The sequence below is a fragment of the Anas acuta genome, chromosome 1 (genome assembly GCF_963932015.1).
Source record: "Anas acuta chromosome 1, bAnaAcu1.1, whole genome shotgun sequence".
Taxonomy (NCBI): Eukaryota; Metazoa; Chordata; class Aves; order Anseriformes; family Anatidae; genus Anas; species Anas acuta.
This window is the reverse complement of record NC_088979.1, coordinates 81,475,363-81,494,994: the sequence shown is the minus strand read 5'-3', so window position 1 is coordinate 81,494,994 and position 19,632 is coordinate 81,475,363. Positions and strand designations below refer to the sequence as shown.

The window sequence follows — 19,632 nt, the reverse complement described above, 5'->3', positions numbered from 1 at the left end:
TGCTGGAGGCCTCATTGTCTGGTTCTTTTCCAAGGTAAAGAAAGCACTTCACCTCGGATGCTTGAGAAACATGAGTTTGCATCTGATCCACTGGGGGACTTCAATCCGCGGTGCAGCCAGGCAGCGAGTGTCTCCTCTGTGCCCTGAGCAGTGTGAGGGCAGGGCACGGGGAGAGGGTTTCCCAACGTGGTAACACCAGGCTGGAGGCCTCTCTCCAGAGCATCCGTGCTTGCAAACCCTTCCTGCAGCAGCTGGCAGTGCAAGGCCTGTGGAAAAGAAACCACAAGCTCTACGGCCATGCATTTTTCCCCCCATTCACGCCATCCGTCTTACTCCAAATTTTACAGGTAAAACGCCGTCAGGCTCTGTTGTCTTGTTTCTTTTTGTTTTCTTTTCGTTTCTTTTTCATCTCTTGCCCGAACCAATGCATTGTCAGCTGCTCAGCTAACAGCCCGAATGTGCCAGCCGCACGGCTGGGCTGCCTTCTGCAACTACCCAGGCGTGAATCTGAACGAGCAGCTGACGTGAACAGCGCAGACCCCATCACCAGCACGCTCCAAGCATCAGCTCCGGGGAGGGAGAGCGGGGCCGTACGGACGCAAACCGATCCCACGCTGATTTCTGCTGCACTCATGATTATTTCTAGGGCAGCTTCTGCACTTTTATCTTATCGAACCAGATGGAAACGCGGGCTGCCTCTAGGTTTTGTTTGGGGTTTTGTTTGTTTGCTTGTTTTTCCTTTAAGTTTGTGTTACTGAACCATAAATGAGTCCATCTGTGGGTGCTGCTTTAGCTAGGACTTTGTTTCAGAGCTACCTGTCTGATCCCGGGGAGGTGCAGGAGGGCTGCTCCTTCCTGGGAAGATGGAAATCGATGTTCCAGACAGCTGCACTGGCACCATTGCTTATTTGGGTTCTCTGTACAGGCCAGTCCAAACCTCTCTTACCCTGTGCTCCCTTCTGTGATGAGTTAAAATGACAGGGCATTGCTGGTGCCAGGACGAGCAAACCCAGCCTAGGAGGCTTATCCCAAGGTGTCTCCTCTGCTGTGTGCTCCTGGAAGAGCTCCTGCCTAGCAAAAATCCTCAACAATCACTTTTCTTTACGAAATCCTTTCGCAGACTCCACCGAACCGCCTCGCCACGGAGGCACACAAATTGAAGCCAAGCTTTCTGCGTTACTATTTTCTGGACTGTTTGGAAGCAGTTTGTAAATTATCGGGGGAGAAAGGTCAGGCTGCTGCTGAACACTTCGGGAAGCCAGCATCGTGGAGAAGGGGCTGAAGTGCTTTGTCTGCAGCGGGAGAGGGTTCAGCACGCACATCCTCTGCAACACCCGAGGAGCCTCAGAGCAAAACCAGCAGAGACAAAGAGACGCGGCCTGAGTGCTTCTCCTTAAGTAAAAACAAACAACAACAAAAAAGCAGGAAATTAAACCCCAGACCTTCCTCAGGCAGTGCTGAAAACTATGAAGCAGGCTTCTCTCAGAGGTCCTTGCAGCTCACCTCGGGATACTGCTGGTGATGCCTGGGTTTATCTCAAGCTCTACACCAGCAGAGCCAAATCCCCCTGCCAGACCTCAGCCGGGTGTCCCCCAGAGGAACAAAAGGGCCCAGAGCCTCCTGCTTGGGAATGGCCTGCGTGTGGGGAGGGCAAAGCACCCTTTTTATTGCAGAATCACAGGATGGCTGAGCTGGGAAGAGAGCTCTGGGGTAGCCTGCTCCAACCCCTGCTCAATGGATGTCAGAGGTGGGAGCAGGATTTGGGTTCCCAGCGACTTTTCCAGGGGTTGTTTCCCTGCAGCAGCGCGTGGAGTCCTGGGGTGAGGGGCTGGCATCGGGGTGGGGGGGGGGAAAGGAGAGAGCATGGGCAATGGGGCTGCACAGCTTCCTTCCGAGAGCACTGTCAACGAGAAAAGGAAAAATAAAACTGAAATAATTGCTGCTGGGAGGGGGGGAGGAAGAGAAATGTCTCTGGAGGAATACACAGGAGATGCCCAGAAAAATACCGAGCGTGACCTTTCAGTTTGGTCTTTCCTTTAAAGCAGAGAAGAGCGAATGCATCCCAAAGACATGGGGCTGCTGCCATCTCTTGGCCAACCTCGGGGCTCCTGAGCACGCAGGCACCCGGAGCTGCCTGATTTAGGGATCTGAAACACAGCCATTGCTTGCTCCGGCTGCTTTATGCTTTCCGAGAGGGGATTGCTGAATATGCAGAAGTCCTTTGGTACAGCGTCTCCGAGCTTCTGAACCTTTAAGGCATCAAGCCAACAAAATTGCGTGTGTGCAGCTATGCCAGAGGTGCAAAGTTTTGTGTGCACTGCGTACAGCCGAGCCCAGGTAACTCTGACTTTACTACACGGATGCCCTTGGTAAACCAAAGACCTTGTGGGGGCAGAGCCCACGTCACCTCCCCAGCTGCATCTCCCAAATCCATGTGCAGCAATAAAAGGCATGGGGGTGCTCGGTGTGTCACTGTCACAGGCCTTTGAGGGCCTACTGGGTTACCTGGAGGTGCTCGGAGCCTCGTGATGCTGCCAAATGCCATGTTTATGGCTTTCCACGCCACTGTCATTGTACCTATCTGCCCGCTAGCCCTGTGCCCGTGTCTGTGGTCTCCCTGGGGCACAGCCCGAAATCTGGGGGCCCAAGGGAGTCCTTTGGTTCTCCGGAGCACAGGCAAGGCTGCCACCATGTGGGGATACAGCTCTGCTGGGAAATTGCTCGCTGAATCTTGGGGTGTCCCTCTGCCAGGAACATGGTGGGAAAAGCCCAAAGAAAATGGAAAAACTGGGGGCAGGAGGGGGAAACGTGGCACCCGCTGATCTCCTGAGCATTTACACCAGGTGTTGGTGCCACTGCCACCACCGTGGTGTCATCGGGGCCCTGTGGGAGCAGGGGGAATGGCCCCAAGGCCCCCTTCCCAACGCACCCCACCTGGGATCCTTGGTTTAACACTGCAGGGATTTCTGCGGAGGGGAAGCCAAAGCTGTTTCTGCTTTGCCTTGCTGCAGGCAAGGTTAGGTGATAAAAATGCAACACAACAGGGACGGAAAATCACCCTGAGTGGCAAGCCCTGAATACAGGGCCACCCTACGCCGGGCTGCTCGGACCCTACAGGGTGCCACCAGCACCCAGTGGGCAGGGTCCCTCGCTGCCTTTCAGCCCATGGCCAAGTCATTGCTGAGTTTCTAGCCGATAGCTGGGGAGGCAGGTGGTGTATAAAGCTGCCTCTCTGTCCGTGCCACCCACGGAGGGATGGCAGCCCTCCTGCACGTGTCCTGCCCAGGGGCTGGGGGCTCTGGGGCTGGGGACAGCCAAGGGAGGCAGTGGGGACACGTCCCCCCCCTGCATGATACAGCCGGCGTGTCCTCGTGCACTGGCTTTCAGCAGCCTCTCGTGTTTTTAATTAGCTAATGGATCGCCAAGGGATTTGAAATAAGCTGCTCTCAAAACAGCAAGAGTCAGGCCTGCCTTCCCCAGGACTTGTCCCAAAGGGGTTGCAGCACGGGAGCCACCACCAGAGCTGCTGCCCCTCTGCGTGGCCCCAGTCCTGCCCTTGTTTCCTGCCATCAAGACTTCAACCTTCGGCCAAATGAGCAGAAAAAGGGGCCCTAAAATATCTGAAATCCCATTTCCTGGGACTGACAGACACACCCCATGCTGCTCAAACACCTGCAGGTAATGTCTTTGCACAGACCCGCTTCCTCCAGGATACCAGGCTTAAAATAAGTTTCCTCCTTTTTACACCACTGGGAGGTTCGAGTGCGGGCTAAGTGCTTCTGGATGGTTCATTTCTCTCCTCCTGGCTCTCCTCGGAGGGAGAAGAGATGCCAGCGGCTGACGGGGAGGCACAGAGGCTCCTGCAGAGAGATGCCCTGGAGCTCCCGGTGCGGTAGTGACTGCTCCCTCCTGGTACGAAGCCGTCCTTTCCCCAGACACACTCATTCACGCATTTCCCTGGGAGATGGAAACTCAACAGACTGCACATTTTTTGGTTGAAAGCTTTGGAATTGCCCGATAATTAATCGCAGTAAAAATAGGTTAAAAATAGTGTTAGACTCCTGGGGGATGCCTTGCTTTCTAATTAACAGACAACCATCTCCCTCCTCAGGCACGCTCCCTCCCCTCCTGCCCCTTATTCCTGCAGCACATCCCTCCTGAAGAGAGGAGAGGAGAGGAGAGGAGAGGAGAGGAGAGGAGAGGAGAGGAGAGGAGAGGAGAGGAGAGGAGAGGAGAGGAGAGGAGAGGACAGGACAGGACAGGACAGGACAGGACAGGACAGGACAGGACAGGACAGGACAGGACAGGACAGGACAGGACACTCTCCATACCATGAGAAAAACAAACTGCAGGTATTTTCTCTCTATTTATTTTTTATTATTATTATTTTTTCACAGCTAATCAGCCAAAAAGGAGTGGGTTTGCCTTTTTGGCAGAGCAAACTCTCTCTCCCCAGCTGTCTTCAGCTCTCCCCGCGGGCACGGCCATGTGCTCCTTCATGTGAAGGAAGTGTTGTTTGCCGTCCTGCCTCGTTTTGCAGGCAGGACACGGGAGCACCCAGGGATGTGTCAGAGATGAACTGGTGTCTGCTCCTGGGGAAGCACTGACGCCTTCTGCTTAGGAGCCAAGGTAGCTCTGAAGCTCCACCTCATGCTGCAGGCCTCAGACTTGAGGATCTCTACCAAGAAGGAAGCACCCTGTGTGCAAGGTGACTGCATCCGTGGGGTTAACTACAGGGCTACAGGGCTATCACTGATACCATGTTTTCCTTGTGTATCCCTATGTCCATCTGCTTGGATTGCTGTTTGGGTCAAGCATGAGTGCTGAGACCTTCAGTGCTGAGCCTCGGTGTAGGCTGGGAAGCCACGGCTTCCTTGTTTGGACCCACACAGAGTAATTAGTACTGACACTGGTGTTGGTACCTGCATCCAACCATCAATCAGCCTCAGTCATCCACATCAGATGACCGCCTCCACATTGTGTCACACAAACGAGGTCTGCATTGCCTTCTTCACTCATGCACTGAGCTTAAGAAATGGCAAGAAAATGAAATTCTTTTTTTTTTTTTTTTTAAGGAAAGCCTCAGAAAAGAACAAATCAAACCCCCGAAGCCAATTGCATGTTTCCTATATCTCTTTATTGACTGCCAGTGACCGAGTTCTCAGGCTGAGTGCCAGATACCAGTGGATCAGGTGGAGCTACGCTAGAAGTACGGCGAGGGCAAGAGCAAGGGGGTGAGACACGCGGGCTGGGATGAGCTCGGTGGGATTTGAAGCCTCTGCAGAGTGCTGAGCCCCCTCTCTCCCCAGAGAGCCTATGAAGACGTTGGAAAGGCGTGCGTGCCCTAGTGCCAGATGTCCCGAAGGGAAGTGACAGGCTGGCGGTGTGCACAGACACACTTGAACACTTTGCTGAAATAAAAATATGTGCTGCGATCCCCAAACGCAACACGCTGCTATTCGTCCTGCGGCTGCGAGAAACCTGTGGTACATTTATCACGCATGCACAGCGTCCCAGGAGAGGGGCTTGGCTTGGCCGAGTTGCGTTTTTAGGAGCAGCCAGTTCAACCCTGTGGGATAAACAAGTCTCTGGGGCCTTCCCCCTGCTCCAAGCCCCACCACAAGCATCGGTGCAGCAGGAGCCAGCGTTACTCGTGCCCTCCCTCCTACCTGGCAGTGGTTGTGGACCACGGCACGGCACCAAGACCCTTCCAGCAAGCACAGCGGCGCGGCAGCACTCGAAGCCCGTGCCATCCCGACGGCATGGCTCACGGGCTTAAGATTCAAAGCCCACCTGCCACTCCCCCAGCCCCTCGTTCCACCCACGGGAAGGAGAAAATAAACAAAAACGGGGCAGGTGGGGGGGGAATAAAAGAAATAAAAGACCCAAACAAACCCCTCTAGGCATTCACTGATATCTACGCGATGGCTCCGGGAGCGAGACCTGCGGCCGGTGGCAGCCTGTGTGCCGCAGCGGCCGGCGGGCTTAGGAGGAAGGCGCGGAGGTGGGCTTCTCCTCCCGGGACACGGGGATGGGCCTCTCGCTGTGGGTGGGGTCCATGTTGGAGGGGACCTTGGGGCCTGAGAAGGTCAGCATGCCGTCGCCGGAGAGGGAGCAGGTGATGGCAGACTGGTCCACGTTGGCGGGCAGGCGGTACCGGCGGTGAAACTCACGGGAGATGTAGCCGTGGTCATCCTGGGAGGCGGTGGGGGGAGAGGAGAAAGCCCTGTTAGAAACCCCCCGGTGCCCACCCAACCCCACTGCTCCATCGGAGGTGGGTCTGCATTGAGCCTTTGCCTTTTATTCTGTCTTGCAGGTTTGTAATTCAGCCATGGAAATGGCCAAGCTCTTTCTCTGTACTAACAGTGTCACCAATAAATAAGTAAATAAAAAACTATATTGAAAAATACATGCTGTTTCTAGGCTAGAGCTTTGTCTGGCCACAAAGTGCATGAGAAGAATTAACCCCCCACTGGTATAATTCACTTTTCAACCCCCACCGTTATTTCCATGACATATGTGTTAAAAGTTTCCAAGCCTGAGGCTCCTGCTTGTTTTTTCTTTTGTTTGGTTTGGTTTTTCTTTTCTCTTCCAGATCAGCATATGAAAACTCTGTTTTCACTAATGATTCTGGCTTATGAAAGCTCAGCCATGCTGTGGCAGCACCGGGTAATGCTCATTTTTTCGGTCCGGTGTTATTAGTGAACAATGCACATTGTCATCTGATGGTTATGGAAGATGATGGTCAAAAACAAACACGGGAGAACTGGATTAGCTCATTATTGCCAGATATCAGGTTTGGGCTCTATAACAGCTGGACATGTCAATAATGACTATTGCCAAGTAACTCTTTCTGATTATTTTTTTCCTTCCACTTGGGGATGATGGAAAGAAAGAAAACAGAGCTCAATTCCCCGTTTTCTTCACTGCCACAGTTACTTCCACCTACCTGTCTTTCACTGTGCTTGCCATGGATTTCCACAAAGTCATCGATAATCTTCACGCTCAGATCTTCAGGAGAGAAGTGTTTTACATCCAGCATGATCGTAAACTTGTCCCGGTCAGACCTCACCTGAAATGAACATTGTTAGGAAGTAAGACCCAAATTTGCATACAGAGGTAGGGTTAGCATCAAAGACCGAGGGGCAGCAGCATTTGGCGTCACGGTTCTCCCTCCTGCAGCTACAGGCCAGGCTGATTCACAGCCCGCTGGCCTCAGCAAAAGTCTTGCTCCCCATCGCAGTAAGAGAGCCCCAGGGGTGCTGAGGGTCCTTGCGACAACATTTCTACTGCCCTGGGCAGGTGCATCCCTTCTTGCTGCAGTTTTTTTGCCAGACAACCCTTTGACTGCACTCTGAAATCTGCCAGATGCACCAGGCATTTGTGGCCAGCAGCAAGACGGGATCAAAATTAATGTTCTGTGACAGTATGTGTTTTGTCCTTTCAGCAATTTACAGTGTCTTTGTGGTTTCAGCTCTGTAGCTAGATTCTGGCAGCAAACCAGTGAGAGCAGGCTAGAGAAATCCCCGGTCCCCAAGCTTTGGGCTACAGCCCCGCAGCTACATGTTCCTCACAAGCTTCCCTTGGGGAACTGCTCCCGAGTCCTTCAGTATGGGTTGGCAGAAAACACAGAGCTGCCGAGGCGGAGGAGGGGGCTGGAGAAGTTCCTGCTTGTGCTTGCCCGTGTCCTCTCCAAGGCTGAGCCGAGCTCACGGGCATTTATTCCGGCAGAAGCTCGGTTCCTCCCTCACCACACGGATGATGGCTGTGAGGACAACACGGGCAGCCTGGTACGTGTCATGAAATTACTTTCTGCTGCTCAAAAGGAAGCCTTCTCCCGAGCTAGGGCTTGCCCGGGCAGCAGAAGGGACAGGCGGCTGGGTCTGGCAGCAGGCTGGAGGTCCTCCTCGCACCCCGGCAGGGGCTGCAGCCTCTGCCCTGCTCGGGAAAGCAGCGGGTGGAGAGGAGCAGGTGGAGGCACAGGGAAGGGGAGGAAGGCAAAGGAGGGGAGGGCGAGGACCCTTACCTCTGAAATGCCCGACTCCAGCACGCTGCGGAAGAGGGACTGCCGGTAGTAGGGGCTGATAGTGGAGGAGAACAAAGGCAGGAGGTCATACTCCAGGAGACCCTCTCCGAAAAACTGGTCGAACAAACGGCTGGGAATCAGGGGTCCCAGAGCGCGCTTGAACCAGGGGTGCTGGATGGTAATGTCCATGCTTGCTGCTGCTACGTCTTGTTCCAAGGGAGGGCGAGGGGGCCGTGCAACCGCTCGGAGGACAGCGATGCCTTTGCTGGCCTGCACAGTGCAGCCCGGGGAAGGCTGCCCCTATATATACCGGTCTCGCAGAATGAAGGCATTAGTGGGATTTCTCTGGAAAGACATGATCTCACGACGAAGGCAACGTGGTCAGCAGAAATGCGGAGACTGACCTGGGGATGACAGTCTGGTGGGAACCAGCGCCAGATCTCCTGGAGGGACGCTGCCAGGCTGTGATGCACGGGGCGGTCCCTGCCCAGGGGCACGGCACGTCCTCCGCAGGAGCTGGATGGAGGGGACACGCCACAGAGCTTCCTAGGGACGTCTGGGGAGGAGGCTCCTTCTGTGGGTCCTTGCCACTGGCCCTTGGCTTCTCCTTCATGGCCTGCCATCCAGGTGCCTCATTGTCTTGGGAAGTCCTTGGCCTTGATCCATCCCCATGGAGGCAGGCATTGAAAAGCGGGAAATGCTCCCATTACAGAGGCTTTCCTTAATGGAAAGCAAAAAGTGGAGTGGAAAAACATGCAGCCAGGCAGCAGGGACTGCTAAGAAGTCAGACAAAAGCTTACACTCAACCTCACCTATTTCCAGCAAGGAAAGGTCATGTGGTTGTGCCTTGGCTCTCAGGCATGAGGGCTTTTCTAAAACCAGGTGCCAAAACAACACCAATCTCTCCTCAAAACACGGAGAGAAAAAGCATGACAGACAGACCTAACCCCTTTTCAGTCCCATTGTCCCAGATCAGTCGTTTTGCTTGAGAAAATGGACGGAAAGCAAACAAAAGCCATAAAAATCTTCAAAGCTTTTCTTTTCAAGAGCGCTCTGAGGTTTGGGCCTTTGCCCTAGGGCAGAAGAAAATCTCTCCTCAGCCAGCCAGCACCAGAGGCCTGGTAGCTTGCAGATAACCAGAGGGTAGCAGTGAGCTGATACCTGCAAAATGAAGGCAGCGGGTTGGGAACATCCACTCCATGCTTCCCAAACCAGGGGCTACACCAGGAGCAAGACAAACCACGATCAGCGCGTGTGTGTGCTAAGTGGGATGGTGGGCATGGGCTGCCGAGAGGAAAATGCAAAATACCTCTTCACCTAAATTTCATCTCAAATGCAGTATATCATGATGCCTTTAAATATTTGAGAAGTATTTATGGCTTTATGGCTTTACGGCTTTAGTTTCTTCCGGACATATATTTTCATGGATTTTTTTATAGAATTAATCATATCCATTCTGTCTTTTATGGGCATTTTTGTCTTTTATGGGCAAAATATTTCACTGAAATGTAAATGTCATTCACAGCAGTTTTTCTTCTGAGACAGACTTCCAAGTGTCTGCCTCTGGGCAACGAGCAGTCTCCTGAGCCTCCCTGCATCTAACTTCCAGTGGTCTAAACCTTAGGTGTCTGGTCGTGGTGTGTTGTCTAGGGTCCCTGTCCATCGATGGAGAGAGACAGATGCCTCCAGAGGGTTCCCATTACAATGTGGATGGCTAGGAAAGGTGAAATCTTTCAGCACTGCCTACATCCCAGCTAAGAAGGTAATCCTAATTCCAACCTCCTTCTGGACAAGAAGAGCTGGTAAGATGAATCCCATCCACTGTGACTTGTGCCTCCTCTCAGAAGGAAACTACATTTGGGAATACCAAGGGAAGGGGCAGTTATGAACGTTTTGGCACCAGATTAAATAAAGAGTTCAGTATGAGAGGAGAAAGCAACCATTTTGTGCTATTTCAGGGGCCCAGCCCTCTCACGGGATGCACAGCCTTTGTGCGCCACTGTCACCGACTGAACAAAAGCAGTGATACTTGTTGGCATTCCTGTAAGACGAACAAACTGCTGCATGTGTTCAAATGCACACCAAAAGCCGTATGTCAAAGGCAGGCTTTCCCAGAGCCTCATTGCAAATTTGTAAGGTGAGTCCAGCTCAAAAGGCCTGCCAGCAGGATCTACTGTCTACCTTCTCTTTAAAAGAAACCCTTCGTAAGCTATTAGGAATACCTGCCAGCACATAAGACACTCGTAAAGGCCAGGTTGTTGCCCAGGACAAGCTGCAGAAGAAAAACCCAGGTTGGGTTTCTGAGTAAAGCAGGCTCCAGCGATGAAGAACAGCCCTCGCTTTTTTCCAGCTACCATTTGTTCGGCCGCATGACTAACCCTCAGCTGCCAATTTCTGGGTGAGACCAGGGCTGCTTCCAGCCTCCACAGCAAGTCCTGTGCGTGAAGAGAAAAGCAAGTATTTAAGCGAGCAGTCAGGGGTAACCGTGGAGGGTTTGTATGTGGTTCTGAAGTGCTAACACCATCTCGAGCACTGGTTTTGTACTGATGTGTTGCGGCCTCAGGAGAGCCGAGAAAGGCAATCTCCTTGGCTCTGATCTGCATGCCCTCTCAAGTCAAGTGGTGTCTGCTGACCTGCAGAGCGTGGAGCTCTTCACAGAAGTTTTGTGGAAGATGAGAACGAGTTCTGATGCTTTTTCTATCAAAAAGACCGGTCAACCTGAAAAGGTAGGACTGCGCTCGCTTGGATGGCCCTCTGCACTTAGATGTAAGCTGGTTAGCAGCGATGTAAGGGAGGGAATGATCTCTGCCCATATTTAAAGCTAAAATTGCTGGAGCATGGTAGTCAGAGTTTTCCCTTTGGAGGAACACCTCTGTGAGGTACAAAAAAGGGTTCATGACAAACCCACAGAGTAAGGACAGGTAATGAGTTTGTTGCAAGTTTTCTTCCTAACAGCCCTGCTGTGATGAAAAATACTGTGAAATGTCTGAAAGAGAGCTGGTAAGCAGGAAAAAAATAATAATAATAAACATGCTTTTCTTAATCTTGCACAGGCCCAGCTTGGGAAAGGATGTGAGAAGTCCATACAGGTCGGTACACAAGCAATAAAGCCAAAGGAAGAGGCTTGCTATGGAGACAGTGCTGTCAGTTTTGGCTCAATCTTTGCTGAGCTGCTAAGCACTTATTAGAAGCGTTCCCTAGCAGTGAACACAGAGTCTTTTTCTTTCCTTCTTCCTCTCTTTCTTCCTCTCTTTCTCTTTCTTTCTGTCTTTCTTTCCATCTGAATATATGAGTCCTTCCACCTGAAGACATTTCCCATTCCTCAAGCACCCACACGCCACCCAGGGCAGTTCCACAGTCAGCAGCTCCCAGCCTTTCCATCACCTCTGCCCTGGGATGCCTACGGAGGAAGGAGTGACTGAGTGCAACTGCAGCTCAGCTAGACTCACTTTCTCCCGTGCTCAACCCCCACTGAACACCACGGAAAGCCCCGAAGTAAGGATTTCTGCTGAGTTTCGCATGCTGTTGATATCCTGCTAAAGTTCATGATGGCTGGGAGGAGGTGAGGCCATGTTAGCAGTGCAATTTGCACACTATGATTAACCACAGCTGGGGCTGCTGAGGGTAACACAATGGGAGGGCTGACATGAGAGGAGGCAGGTGTTACATCCTTTTCTCATTAGAGGAACAAATGTTTCTTGTTGAAAGCAAAAGGAACACTTGAAAAAAAAAAAAAAAAACTCTTTGAGGATAGCTCTTAGCAAGACACCAAGTGGGGGGTTGCTACCTGCCGCACACCTTTAAAGATCAGGCCCCATATTAAGAAGTTTAAACATAGCTCTAGTAGCCTAACTTTCAGAAAGTACATTTTTTATTTTAAAAGTTGGGTTGCTTTTCTTTTAAAGGGAGGTCAGCACATCCCTGAGGAGCTCTGCAATTCCCTGCTCCCACAGCCACCAGCTGGTGAGCGATCCCCCTGCACCAAGCAGCCTGGCGTGGAGCGAGGCGTGAAGCCTGTCCCTGTATAAAGCAGGGCAGCTCTCCCCTCCCTCATCTCTGCATCTCTTCCTTGATGAACCATGAAGCTCTGCACCACAGATGTAGTCCCAGGTGGTCCCTACTCTCATTCACAGTGGTTTTTGTCCCATGGGGAGCGCGCTTGCAAAGTTACCCACCACCGGAGCCAGGGAGAGAGTGAGCAGAGAGGGGACAAATTGTGGGGGGTGACATTTCTGGTTTTCTACCTAAAAAGACATCTTTGTCCCGCTGTTCTTAAGATACAATCCTCTGCTTTATTGCTGGCCTTTGGGATTTCCACCCCCACAGCTCCTTCCTCCCCTTTTTTTTAAAGGCATGGGGCAATTTTTATTTCCTGGCTTACACCGACCCACAGTCAGATTCGCTATTCAGCTGTATGCTGGAAAAGTTAAATGTCCACTCTCCTCATGCAAAGGCTGATATTTATTTTATCTAAAGATTTTATATAATACCAACAGTCTGCCTTGGTGCAGCCAAAGAGGCTTAAAAAATTACTAGCAATCTCTTTTTTCCACCTCAGAGCCCACATCCTAAACACTGAACAAATCCCATCAGTGTTTGGGGCACATAACATCATTGTTGTCAAATCAATGGTGAATTTACATGCTGTTAATCCTTGGCATTTATTCAAACAAGCTCAGCAAGTTTTAGCAGCACAATGCATTTTATGTTTCCATCAATGGATTTACATGGTGAATGAGGGATGCTCTCCCCTTCCCAGGCTGCAGCAGCACCCCAGAGAGGGGGAGACGTGAGGGGAGCATCCAGCACAGGGAGCGGGACAACTGGGAGAGGAACAGATCTGGAAGCTCACAGCTGCCAAGTAAGGGTGCTTCTCCCCATCTGTAGGTCCCAGAGCAATTTACAGAGGATGTAAGTACCAGCACGGTGGCTGGGAACAGTAAGTGAAATGAGTTCTCACCCAGAAAGGCTGAGGTACAGCCTGAGCCCTTTTCACTCCTCTAGTCTTCTGTACGAATAAAACCACTTCTCTTGCAAAGCCACAGAGCTTGCTGCTGAGAGTCCCTCTGCCCTGCAACCAGCCCTAGTCCCCCTCAGCTTTCCAAGGTTCCTTTTCCTACAGTATCAATATTCCCTTTGCTTTGAAACCATTCGTGTCAGGCTAGAGAACTTGAGAGTGCAAGGCTGTTTTGTGAGATGATATTTACTGATATAAGGCAAATAACGAAGCCAAGTCATGTAACGCTTTGAGAAATTAAAACCTCAAGCGTTTACCAGAGGAAAGGAGAAATGATGTCCATTGATTTTGATACGAACTCTTACCAAAATAAATAAACAAATAAATATATCTTCAGATTGAGAGTTCTTCACTTACAACACAGTTCTTTGATTTTAGGAAATGAAATTTTCTCTCCTAGTGCTCTTGACGCTTTAGATATGAGCTGTTTCTGCACGATCTACATGAGCATTCCTGCACTGAGCAGATCTTCCTACAGAGCCTGTATCAGGCTGTTTTTATAGATTATTTTTTTTTCTCCAAAGGAACCAATACTCAACTTCTTCATTGCATGACCTAGAGGGAAGGTACAGCATACAGGGAAGGAAGGGGTATCTCAGGAAATGCTCCACCACAGACATTCAACGTGGAAGGCTCGGGAAGCAGATGAGACAAACACTGCAGCCAGCTGGTAGTTCTGCAGCCAACCACACTCTCCTGGTCTGTGCCTGCCTCCCTCTGTCTGAGCTGGGCTCGGAGGGAACCGCAGGACCTGCAAATCTCCCCGCACTGAGGAGAAATACAGCACGGTCACAGCTTTCATCTGGCTCAGAAGAGACCCGCTGTGTCCATCCAGCCAAACTGCAAGCAAAAAACAAAGCTAGCTCTTGATGGGCTAACGATCCCTGGTGCCACCAGGACGAGTCTGTTACGGTGGCAGCTGTCCGGTGACTTGGAGAATTTATTTTTACAGCAGCTCGGTGATGGGAACCTTGGGAAAACATCGCTTGGCAGAGCAGGACCCTAACGATCCCTTTGCCTAAGCCGCTCCCAAATCCCCTCGCTGGCTTTATGCGCACTCATGTGAGGATGAGCATTAGCGTGAGGGTGCTGGAGGTTAGCAGCAAGAAGATTAGCAGCACGGGCAACGCGCTGGGACGGGCTCTGCCTGCGTCACTGTGCGCACAGGCTGAGAGGGCGAGGGCGTGCTCTGGGTAGCTCTCCTCAGCCGCTGTGCACCACAGCCTTACGGCTGCTCTGCGGGGAGGGAAACCAGTCAACGAGGGCCAGAGACCCCCTCGATGTCTCTTACGAGTTAAATAGGGCACACACAGGCCAGGCACTGGAGCGCACTCGTGAGGAGGGGACCACAACGTAAGGGATAATCGAGCTGAAGAGCACCATGTCTCCCAAACTCTCACCCACTGGAAAATACGGCACGCAGGAGTAGCAGATGGGAACAGACTTGAGCCAGAGGATGCAGCACTAATGACCAGGGCTCTGCTGTGTATAATTAAGCTTAAATTACAAAGATTGCCACGGGATCTCCACTCTAAACCAACCTCTCTTTTCCCTTTGCTTTCCTTTTTTTTTTTTCTTTGCCAGATGCTTTATGCTTTTTGTCTAAAGGTCATAGCCAGGGAGACTGAATATGGTGAGGGAAAACAAGCAAACAGAAAAACCCCTGCTGCAGCTGTTCAGTAAAAGAAAAAAAAAATCCATATTTCACAGCTGGGAGGAGCAGTGCAGAGAGAGGGAGCTGCAGCTGGGGGTGCAGTCACGGGAGGAAATCTTAGAGCAATCATTTTTTAATGCAGGGCCCCAAATCCAAACTCCACACAAACACAAAAGTCCTTGTATAATATTTTTCACTTGCTGGAGTGACACAATGATCTGCAGATCACAGAGGAGGTTTTCAGTGACCCAGCAAAGATGCTCTCGGTTATAAAAGTTTAAGTAGTGTGCTTTATGCTCTGCTGTGGGTGTGGGAGAGCAGTTCTGGTGGTTTCTGAGAGCATTTTGGCAGAGGAGCAAATAGAAATTTGCACTAAAAAGCACTGCCCAGTCCTTTAGTGTTCTCACTCGGCAAAAGGGGTGCTCTGCAGTCTTGCTGAACTACCTGAGAAGTCACCCCCTTGTAGTCCTACGTGCCATTTTGGCACTAAATGTGCCCAGCCTTCCCTTCTCTCTTTGAGGCCTCATGTGGCTCTGCTCCTCTGCCTCCCCAGGTGTCACTCAGTGGGATACCTCCGTGTGTTTCTGTGCTGACGAGAGATTAAAACCTTCTGGCAAAGCTGCTCAGTCTTGCTCTGCGGCTGTGTTGCTCTGCTGTCCTGTTCCAGGGAGCACAAAAATCGATGCCAGGTGGCATTGATTCCACCTCATTTCGACCCCCTCCTCTGGCAGCTGGGTTACCTCGGCCTGCGGGGATGCAGCTTGGTGGAGGCAGTACACGGCCTGCAAAGAGAATACCTGCTGCAGTCAATAAGAGCTTGACAAGAGGCTGGCATGTGTCTCTGAGAAATTGAGGATGGCCTTATTGAAAACTGCTCCGCTCCCCCTGGGATTCCCAGAGCCTGAGATTTTTCAGGCCACGCAAGAAAAACTGCAGCCCTTGCAATGCTATATAATAAATGTACTCCTATAAAGCAGGAGAGGCGCTGCCCTGGAAAAAACCTGCCCTTCTCCTCTGAATGTTATTGCAAGGATTTTGACGCGGCTGCTCCGTGCATGCCACAGTTGGCAAGTGCTTTCTTATCTCCACAAATTGTAGCGCAGGCAGTTTTTCCAGTGTGTTCACAGCACATCAGCAGCACTGTGCAGCCTTCGGTTGCAATCACAATATGCTCCACATCCATTTAGCATCTCTTCCCATAGGCTGCCGCACTGCAGAGCGGGATTTTCCTTTACAAAGCTTGCGCTAGGGGCTGAAAACTTGTGCAGCTCTGGAAGGGGCTCAGGGGGGTCTCTGTTAGTTTCCAGTCACACCTAAAAGAATTGTTTGAAACCTCTGAAAGGCACCAACCCCCAAATTTCCTGCAAGATGACCCGAGTTGTCTTGTCAGGAATCCCATCCTTCCTGTCAGCTCGCTCTGTCAACATTATTCTCTACGTGAGGGACTGACACAAGTGCTCAATTTCACATCACCTTAGCTTTCATTTTCACCCCTAATCCAAGGGCTGATTTTCCAAGTGCCTGCCTTCCAGCTCATTCTGGGCCACAGACAACAAGAGATTCCCAAGCAGCCCTAAGCCAACGTGCTTATGGCACAGGAAGGAGCTGCATTATCAGCTCAGCAAAGAGCTGAGGTTTCGCGGGTGCTGTTGCCTCATTTCACACTTTTTTAGCTTTCTGCCTTGCAGGATTCAGAAGTTTTTGGAGGTAAGGACTGTTTTTAACATACTCCTGCATGTTTACTTCTCAAACTGAGTGATTTTCCCTGGCCCACACAACCAAAGCTGTACAAACGTGAAGGGAAGTTCACCTCCAGAGCAAAACCATGGAAGCGGCCCTCAGCGTCAGACCCCTTTTGTCAGGTTTATGCCCTACAGCACGTAAAAGCTGGAGCTGAAACACAGAGCTTGAGCCCTAAGCTCTCTAAGCAAGGTAGCTGCCTCCATGGGCTGACACCCAACCAGCCCTCTAACACGAGAGATGTATTTGCAAGCCTGCTCACCTAACGCAGTGACAATGCTGGAGGTGGCACCCTAGGCTCCCCTGGTCACAGAAAGGAGCAGGCAGAGGGAGACTGAGGATGGGCAATCATCAGGAAGGAGGAACCAAGCAGCAATTTCTTTTTCCCAGCCTTTAGCTAGACTTCGTGTGTGCTCAGGCCTGGGCACACAGAACCTACCATGTTAAAATGGAATGAGGAGTGCCAGCTGTAGGATTTAGCCTCATTAATCCAGCAATTTACCACTATCGGTAAATCAATAGCAGCTGTTAAGGAGGCTGCACCCACATACCTGCTCAGTGGCAGGGCATTTTGTTTTTTTCAGCTGTGACTTTAAAACCTCTTCTGGTCTAGAAGCGCAGTACAGCAACATTCCCATGGCATTCCAGTGAACACAACTGCTTAGGAAAGCAGTTTATATGGGGATAAAAACGAGTAGGCTCTTTTGTAGGCATTGGCACGCTGATTAAAGTGCCATGTAGCTCGCCTTAGGGCATTCATTGTATCTGCAATTATTGAGAGAGACAGGGACAAAGGACAGGGAGAGTGTGTGAAACAGCACACAGAAAAGTGCTTGGATGGGCATCTGCTGCCGTTCAGCAGCATGTAGGTCCTCTTCCCTTGAGGCATGCCGGGTCCTCGGAGGGCTTTCAGGCAGCCCCCAGGGCTCTGGTGGAGCCTGGAAGCCCCTTGCTGCAGCCCCCTGCTGTCTGAGAGCACCTTTAAATATGAGGAGTGATAACACGAGGAGAGTACAGGAACAGGATTCAGGCCTTCAGGCCTCAGCCCCTGAGCCTGACAAGTACTGGGACTACAGGAGAGCTGCTAATCCTTTCAGTGATGGGACAGAGAAGCCTCTGTAATTTAGGACCAAATAAAGGCTGGAATATTCTCGAGTTGGGTGCTGAGTGCCTGAGCCAGGCTGTGGCTTCAGCTGCCCTTTCCTAGCAGACCTCAGGAAGCCTTTCCGTGACACCGCCCCCTTCTCTCACTGCCTCATACCATGAAAGTTAGCGGGAGCCACTGATGTTGCTGTGTGGTTGCTTTAAACAGAAGGTGATCTTTGGGGAAAATAATTGTTTACTATTGTTCCAGCATTCATTATTGCTGCATATACTTTAGCTAGAGCTACCTCACAGAGCTGAAACTAGCGCTGTAAATATCGGTCTGGGCCCTGCTCTGCAAAAACGCTCTGCTGGATGCTTCCAACAGAGAGTATTTCTCGATTCTGAATCAGCTGGCAGCGAAGACGTCTGTTATCGCGGCTACTGCCCCGAAATCAAGTGCTAGAACAACAGCGAGAGGAATTCACATGAGGCAGCACGGCTCTTCGCTGCGTCAGGCCCGGCAGCTTTGATGCTGGTGCTTTCACAGCACTGACTAAACACATCGACCGGCCCTGCACTGGCCGCTCGGCGATGGGAAATAATGTTTGCATGGGGTTAGAGCTCCTTGCTGTGAGGAGGAGCAGCTTGGCTTTGGGTAAAATTTTCCAAGGCATCTGTGCAGTGCACCTGGAAAAGCAGAGCCTGGTGCTGAGCTCCGCACCAGGAGTTTCCCTCACACCTGGAGCTGCTCTGCTAACACTTTCCTCAGTGCTCCCGCGCTGATGTAGGGCCAGGCAGGTTTTTCCCAGGCTACCCTTCCCACTCCCAAAGCAGATCCCACATTCCCGTCCCCTCACGGGCCTGTGCTGTCCCCCCAAATCTCCATGGTGGCCTGCAGACCTCCCAAAAGCGGTGTCAGGCTCCCCGGGCACCACCTCCTGCAGACACAAGCTTTGTGTGATATTTCCTCAGGTGAAGAAACGCATTTGCAGGGCTGCCTGGTGTGAGCCTTTTCAGCTGAGAGCCACAGGAGGGAGCTGCAGCAAAGCACATGAAGGCTCGAGGGGCCTTGTGCACGCAGTTTTTAGGGCTTTCAGCCCGGTCACCCCCAGGCCCTTTGGAGTGAGGGGATTATTTCAGAGGGACTCGTGAAAAATAAGCGGGAACAGCCCGTCTGCTGCTCCTAACCAAAACCTCTCTTCTCTAGGTGTATCTCAGGGTAAGCCTGGCGCTCTGCCTTTTAAATGTGTTGCTGCAAGCAGAGTTCAGCAGCAGACAGGCACGGGAACAACGTGCAGGAGCTTTCACCCCCTCCGCCCCAACAGCTCATCTGATATCTCTGCCCTACTTCACTTGCAGAAATACCCGCTATTTTTAGGCCTAGTATTTGCTGATAAAAAAGCTCTGCTGTTAGGGCACAGTCCCATGGCAGGATACAGCCACAGACAGGGAGCAGCCTTCCTCTCCATCCTCCTCCTCCATTCCTGGGGCTTTCCTTACCTCCAGACAGGCGGGTGGGAGAGATGGAACAAAATAAGCACTGGGGAAGGGTGGAGGGAAACCCACCCATCCCTTACGACACGGCTGGGCTGTTAGCAAAGCCCCGGCTGGGTCAGGAAACCACGACCAACTGAAGCTAGCCAGAGCCAGACTGCAAGCAAAAAGCGATGCAATGGGGACAGCAGATAGGCAAGCTCCCTCCCAGGGGATGCAAAATGTGAAGTTTGTGTGGGTTCAATGGGCGCTAGACCCTTGTGTGGGGCTTGAGCTCAAGGGGTGCTTGATGTGCTTGGAGGAGAGACCTCAAAAAAAAAAAAAAAAAAAAAAAGAGGGACCACAAAAGGCTCAGGAGGTCCCCTGAGATGAAAAATCGTGGAGGCCAGGAGTGTAGCTGTGGAGACGGGGCTGGCTCATGCATGCACACCCTGCTTTTTTCCCTCTCCCCTGGGGATCTGCTCCTCCTTCCCCCAGCAGGCACAGAGGTGTGAATCTGTCCCCGTGGCCTTGTTAGCAAGTGCCAAGGGTACAGGGAGAGGTCTGAAGAGACCGGCTGCCCCCACAGAACCATCCAAACCACCCAGGGCAGCACAGAAGGGAATTTCTCTCAAG

At 51.6% G+C, this 19,632-nt stretch overlaps 1 protein-coding gene and 3 long non-coding RNA genes across 6 annotated transcripts in view; 2 read left to right on the top strand and 2 right to left on the bottom strand.

Moving 5' to 3' along the window:
* Positions 1–5,209, top strand: part of LOC137857962 (uncharacterized) — a 32,089-nt gene extending 26,880 nt beyond the window's left edge. For both annotated transcript variants that reach the window (XR_011097430.1, XR_011097431.1), the window contains exons 3-4: positions 3,819–4,708; positions 5,076–5,209. This is a non-coding gene — a long non-coding RNA (uncharacterized lncRNA). The remainder of the gene's footprint in view (positions 1–3,818; positions 4,709–5,075) is intronic.
* CRYAA (crystallin alpha A) lies at positions 5,077–11,587 on the bottom strand. The gene is made up of 4 exons (XM_068685214.1): positions 11,476–11,587; positions 8,027–10,461; positions 6,950–7,072; positions 5,077–6,195 (listed from the first exon to the last, which is right to left on the bottom strand). The coding sequence occupies exons 2-4, from the start codon at positions 8,213–8,215 to the stop codon at positions 5,986–5,988; spliced, it is 522 nt and encodes a 173-aa protein (XP_068541315.1). The 5' UTR covers positions 8,216–10,461; positions 11,476–11,587; the 3' UTR covers positions 5,077–5,985.
* Positions 11,588–11,861: 274 nt separating this feature from the next.
* On the top strand, positions 11,862–13,870 carry LOC137857951 (uncharacterized). Of its 2 annotated transcripts, none has more exons than XR_011097419.1 (3): positions 11,862–12,220; positions 12,786–12,887; positions 13,568–13,870. It is a non-coding gene; the product is annotated as an uncharacterized lncRNA (long non-coding RNA). The 2 variants fall into 2 exon arrangements; XR_011097421.1 differs by having other exon boundaries at positions 12,786–12,937.
* Positions 13,871–14,812: 942 nt separating this feature from the next.
* Positions 14,813–17,107, bottom strand: LOC137857958 (uncharacterized). The gene is made up of 2 exons (XR_011097426.1): positions 16,700–17,107; positions 14,813–15,479 (listed from the first exon to the last, which is right to left on the bottom strand). It is a non-coding gene; the product is annotated as an uncharacterized lncRNA (long non-coding RNA).
* Between the last annotated feature and the right edge of the window lie 2,525 nt (positions 17,108–19,632).